Here is a 6,000-nt window from a genome sequence, read left to right on the forward strand (position 1 = left end):
CATAACTTTTAAATATAAAGTAGTATCTTTGAGTTACCCTGTTGTTAATTAGCACTTCATGCTGAAGATACACACAAGGACTACTAAGATTTAAAATAACATTTGGATAGAGGTCAGATAAGCTGAGTCTAAAACTGCACACCATTCTTTTTCTCCATTAATACTCACCAGCAGCCTGGCAGTGGTACCGAAAACCACGTGGTGGTACTTCTGCAAAAAAGAGGAGAAAGCACAATCATCATATAACATCACCAGCTACAGATCCTCAACTCTCAAATTTCCATATGCAGAAAGGAACAGCATCTTCCCTTGTGGCCTTGTGAATGTGCCACAACTATTTTTGGAAAAGCTATTTTCAGTTTCATGCATTTTAAAAAACAAAGTGCATTGTAGAGTGTGTTTAGGTCCAACTAAGAGAAACATTCATTGACATGAAATATAAAGCACAAACACGTGCAGGTCCTCCTGGGTTTAGCCTACCCTCTTTGGAGTTACATGAAGTTCTGACACTAATTCTCTTCAGAAATAAGCTCATCACTGCTCTGGTATTTTAAGAAGTCTGGCCATTTATAATCAAACAAATAAACTTGTCTTAATACCAAAAGTCTAACCTGGGCAGCAGTGACTCCAGAAAGCTTCCCTCTCAACCCAGTACTTCTGACTTTCCTGGAACTCACCTGGATCTATGAAGTGGTGGAAATCAGCCATGATGCCATCTTGCAGGGAGTACCTGACACACCCAATCTCACAGGGAAGGAAGCGCTGCTCGCAGTGAGGTGGCAGCTTCCCATAGCTGTATATGTCCAGGAAGTAGAAGATATCTGCAACCATATCTGGAAGAAAAAGAACAAAACCATCTTCAGACAGGCCATCAGAGGTTACAGAAGCCATGCTGGTCTCCCCTGATCCAGGGAAAGTTTCGGTGAACTTTCTCTTATGACTGAGTGAAGAGTAACAACCAAGCAAAACACACAGCTCTTCCTCTGTATCCAAGATGACAAGATAACAACACTTATACAGAATTCAGGCACATTGGACACCTTCCAGAGATGCTACTGTGTGTAGAGATGAGGCAAAAAACCCAACAAATACAAGAAACTAAAAAAAAAAAAGCCAACCTCCAAACCCACATGATGTTAAGAGGCCTGCAATCCAACAGGAACCATTATTCTCTTTAAAGATAGGTCCCTTTGGCCTTTCATAGAATAAGGTTAGGGAAAAACCAAATCAGTAGCTGCAAAACAGCCTCACAAGCTAAATTTGGCAGCTTACACCACTTAAACGAGTTGGTAGTAATCCTGTGGGGCAAGAAGATGAGAAGTCTGCTAATTAAAAGGATTGCTTCTCCTCCACTAAATGAGCTCCCAAAGAAAGTGGCAAGAATACCCAACAGAGATGTTAAGCAACAGATTTATCATTTACTAATTAAAAAGTATCCAACTATGACAAATATTTTACAATACACCTTAATCCTTCTCTTCATGACTGTAACAATATCCTTGGTGAAGTTTAACACAGCTATTTAATCTTCACTCTTAACTACTGGCCCTCATCAAAAAAGTCCTACTTACTCTACTAGAGATGTGTAACTGTCTTCATACATCATTTGTATGCCAGTCTTTAGGACATTCAACACCAGTTGCCCTAAGCCTGAATGGTCATTCTCCCTTATGTGGGTCTTAAACTGTACGAGCTCAGGAGTCAGAGGAAAGACACCCCTCCTGCCTTATGAAAAAATGGATGTAGCTCCAGGGAACCATACAGAACTTTAACTGAGAAACATTAAGAGCAGCATCATGAAATGTATCTCATTTAGTCTTTATCATTATGCCTCTCACTCAGCTAAGAGATGAACTGTGCCAACTCAAGCCAGCCAGCATGATCAGCCCAATCAAATCTGCATCACAATGACAGGGGAGCATGACCCCTGGCACAGAGGGCACTAATAAGCATTTCACTTTTTATGGAGCTACTGTTTCTTGCTCCTCCATAACCATGACAACATGAAAACAGTTCAAGAGACTGAGGTAAAAAGCTGGAGCTGAGACTTAACCACTCAGCAGATACAGCTCATATGAACTGGCTTCCTGACTTGCCTTGTAAGCACTACCTTTTATCATTTTTCAGAATAACATAATACTCATTGGGTAGAAGACCACAAATGTGTTCACTACCCAACTCTAACTGGAAGAACCATTTGAAGACAGGGTACAGGCTAGGAAGGTTTAGTTTCTGAGAGTTCTTTCAATAAGGAAGCAAGTCAGGATGTTACAAAGGCACTGAGTGCATATTCCCTGTTTTATTCTCCCAATGAGGCCAGGCCCTTGTTTTATTTAATACCTCTATCATACCAATTTTGAACTTTTATATCTAGCAATTCTTAACCCTTCGAAATCAATACAAGTATACTTTTATGCTGAACTTGGATTAGATCTTGTAAAATCATAAATATGGGACTTGAAAACTTACCTTTTTCTTAAAAACCTTGAAATAACTGTTAAGAAATTGTTAGTGGCTATACTCCCATTGAGTTAAAAAACAGAGGACAGAATTCTTGGAGGCTGGGAGGGAATGGTATTTTCGCTGATGTTCCTCTACCTTTTATAGCAGTAGCCCAGTAGTGTGAAATATCTGACACAGATGGCTTTTAGCAAAATATAAACAGTCTTTGTACAGGTACCACTGAGAATATCATCAAAGGGCAAGCTCTCATCTACCAGGATCAACTGCTTTAAAATCACCATACCCTGGTCATTCTTCCAAGAGAGAGCAAAGGCATCTGGCAAAGGAGTAACATTGGGCATCTTTGTGGTCAGAGGAGCAGGAACTGGATCAGGCACACTACAAGTCTGGAAAAGATGAGAAAGTTAAAAAAAAACAAAAACAACAACAACAAAAGTCTTCTCGCCCCAAATAAAGTCCTTCAGCTCCTTATATCAAAGGAAAATGCAATATCCGCTAAAAGCTGTGGTTAGGTGGAAAAGTTTATATATAAAGTGCCTGTACACTTGCAGGCTAGGAAAGCAAGATTTCTCTTCAGTATCTTTGTCAACCCATTACTGCATTAAAGAACTACAGCTAAATTTACAAAATGTAATACAAAAAAAAAAGTATTTTCTTAAATTGAACCACTTGCCACAGGCAAGGAACTATTCAAACTGGAATTTAAAACTTTTCTCCATAAGTTTTATGAAAAAAGCACCTGGCACATGTGTTAGCTGTCTTTGACTAGGAAACAGGTTCATGAAAAGCTGATAAAGCCTTCAGGAAGTTATTGGATTGCTCTGAAAATCCATTCATGAACAATAAGCTTTTAATAGGATGGGAAAAGAAACCTAGCAGCCTCACAGAATCTGATCACTCAAACACAAAATGGGAATAACATCCACACCCAGGTACACTGATTGCAGATAACCAATTAACTGTGGCTGAGATGGTTATCAGTTTGAACTATTTAAAACAAATGAGGAATTACTCCCATCTGAGCAAGCTTTGGCCACCTCCAAAAGAGGAACACGGACTTTGACAACACAAAGTGACTTTTACTACACAAAGTGACCGTGGTTGTCTGTGTACAGGGCTCGGATGAATAAAACAAGAGCACATAATTTCATATATCCATATTTGCCTATTTCCACTGATACAGTAAGGATGGTGATCTTTACTCTGGTAAAGCAATTATTCATTCCTCTCCCTGATTACAATCTTCTAAAATGCTACAACTTGTGGAAGGAAACACAGAGGCCTCCATTTGTGACTTACCTGCCATTTCACTTAGTTCTCTCTGACATTTAAAAATGGAGTTTCATTAATTACACACACTCAGCCTGCTACACGACACAAGGATGATCACATTTTAAACAGCTTTTTCCCAGACACAGGAAAGATTGCAAACACCTCCCTTCTAGTCTAAACTAATTTAACTAATCCATTTTTACTAGTCACTCCAAACTACCATCATCCTGTCATTCTCTCGATCACCATGTAATTGTTTCGAAGTCCTGGAATTTATTCTCACCATTAATTCATTGTTCATAGTCTTTATCTAGTAACAGAGCATTAAGAAGTAAATGCAGTATTATCCATTTACTCAGACAGTAAATGCGACTTTATTTCCTTGGACACACAAGTTTTTACACTACCAACAAAGACTGCAATGAAATAAAATAAGCTAACACCTCCCATAATTCAAACTCTTAAGTAACTCTGCTTCAGAGAAGTGCTGGGAGATGAAAAGAGACAGAAACAAACATAGGACAAACACCTTTTCAAGGCAGTAAATAGCAGAAATTATCTGTTTAGCACCATTTCAGACACAACCATACACGCTCAACCCAAGTGCCTAATTCTACATTGTTCTCTAATTCACTGTTGTTCTCACAACAGTGTTACTACTCTCTCCCACATCCAACCAACCTAAAAATAATGGCAGGGTGTAATCATTCTGTTTGTGCATAGGTTCACTACACAGCCCCTCCAGAGCAACAAATTAGCTGCTTCTAAAATGTGCTTTCAGGCCATCAGAAAAGAACTACCTAAACCAATGACACCCAAAAAGCAAAAGCAACATGAACTTATGATAAAAAGTAACACAAATTTACAGTATAAATTAAAATTTAAAAAAATAATAAGTCAAGCAGTGCAAAATACTGGTAAACATAAAGCTAGGGTGTAAGAGAACTACATTTTACTTGGTAAAAGAGCCCAAAGGAACAAGCTGTGATGGTTTAAAGAAGTATCAAGTATCTTCACCTTCAAGCCAGAACAATTACCTGCACAACCCCTTATAATGATAGGTACTACTAATGCAGCCATACCCTCCAGAGGCTGGAGGATGTGGAGAGCAGGTGGAACTTGCACAGCATCCTATGGAACTGAGCACAGAGCCAGATACCGTCTACTCCTCCTTCTTACTGAGGGCATTCCATTCTCAGCATTTACCTCCTTTACAGACTTTGGAGAGCGTTTCTTGCTATTCCATTTACGAGCCTTCTCTGTATACACTGTCTTCTCTTCCTCTGTCAGGGACTTGAAGAAAAATTAGCTGTTATAAAAAGGCTTCTACCTTTTCCCTACTCCCTTCTAGCAGTCCCACAAACCAACAAGCTCCATGTATAAGAAATCACTCCTGCACTTCCAAAGGACATTACTGATGGCTGCCAAGACTAACTGAAACGCTCCCAGGCACTTTTTTCCTAATTACGCCATAAGCCTTGATTACAAACACCCAGCAAGGCGAAGTACCTCCGAGTGAGGGCAAGCCACAAACGAGACCTCCTGGAACTACTCCTGCCGGCCGGAGATGCCGCCGCCGCCACCACCCCGCCCACGGCACACGAACCAGAGCTGTCCCTGCGCTGAGGGGAGCACGGCACAGCCACCTGAAATGGCGCCGAGCCCACCCTCCGGGACAGGCCCCGCCGGCATTCCGCCCTCACCTCCCACGCATGGGAGCAGTAGGGGACGGCGTCCACCACGCGGGCCACGGGCAGCCCGCGCCGCTCCAGCTCGGGCAGCTGGTCCTGCACGAAGCACAAAAAGGCGCTGCGGCTGCGGCCACCGCCGCCCCGCCGAGCCATGGCCTCGCCGAAGAGCTCTGCCCACACGCGGCAGCGGCGCGGCCCCTCATGAGGGGCGGGCAAGGGCGGGGCGGCCATGACGGCGCTTTGGCCGGGCTTGGGGTGCGCTGCCGTGTTCGGGCTTCGCCTGCTCCTTACCGACGAGAAAAGAGTTATCAGTGGGACAGACAGCGGCTAACAAGCACCGAGGATCACAGAACCACAGAATGTTGCCGGGCTTGGGCTGCGCTGCCGTGTTCGAGCTTCGCCTGCTCCTTACCGGCGATAAAAGAGAGTTATCTGTGGGAGAGACAGCGGTCAACAAGCTCCGAGGATCACAGAACCATAGAATGTGAAGGGGTCGGAGTGGGCCTTAGAGATGATTGTGAAAAACGCCAGTCACTTGTTTTTAAGATTTTAAAAGCTTAATAGTAATAAAATG

General features: G+C 42.4%; 1 protein-coding gene across 3 annotated transcripts in view; it reads right to left on the reverse strand.

The window, feature by feature from the left end:
• The window catches only part of MAEL (maelstrom spermatogenic transposon silencer), an 11,988-nt gene extending 6,295 nt beyond the window's left edge, over positions 1 to 5,693 (reverse strand). Inside the window, exons 1-5 of one of the 3 annotated variants that reach the window (XM_038152591.1) lie at positions 5,439 to 5,693; positions 4,942 to 5,028; positions 2,747 to 2,849; positions 678 to 833; positions 169 to 210 (exon numbers count right to left, since the gene is read on the reverse strand). In XM_038152591.1, the coding sequence (XP_038008519.1) occupies positions 169 to 210; positions 678 to 833; positions 2,747 to 2,849; positions 4,942 to 5,028; positions 5,439 to 5,657 (607 nt within the window). In that variant the 5' untranslated portion in view covers positions 5,658 to 5,693. Of the gene's footprint in view, positions 1 to 168; positions 211 to 677; positions 834 to 2,746; positions 2,850 to 4,817; positions 5,029 to 5,438 lie in introns of those variants that run through there. The other 2 variants (XM_038152601.1, XM_038152610.1) reach the window with 2 other exon arrangements.
• Positions 5,694 to 6,000: the final 307 nt, after the last annotated feature.

This window comes from Motacilla alba, chromosome 1 (genome assembly GCF_015832195.1).
Source record: "Motacilla alba alba isolate MOTALB_02 chromosome 1, Motacilla_alba_V1.0_pri, whole genome shotgun sequence".
Lineage (NCBI taxonomy): Eukaryota > Metazoa > Chordata > Aves > Passeriformes > Motacillidae > Motacilla > Motacilla alba.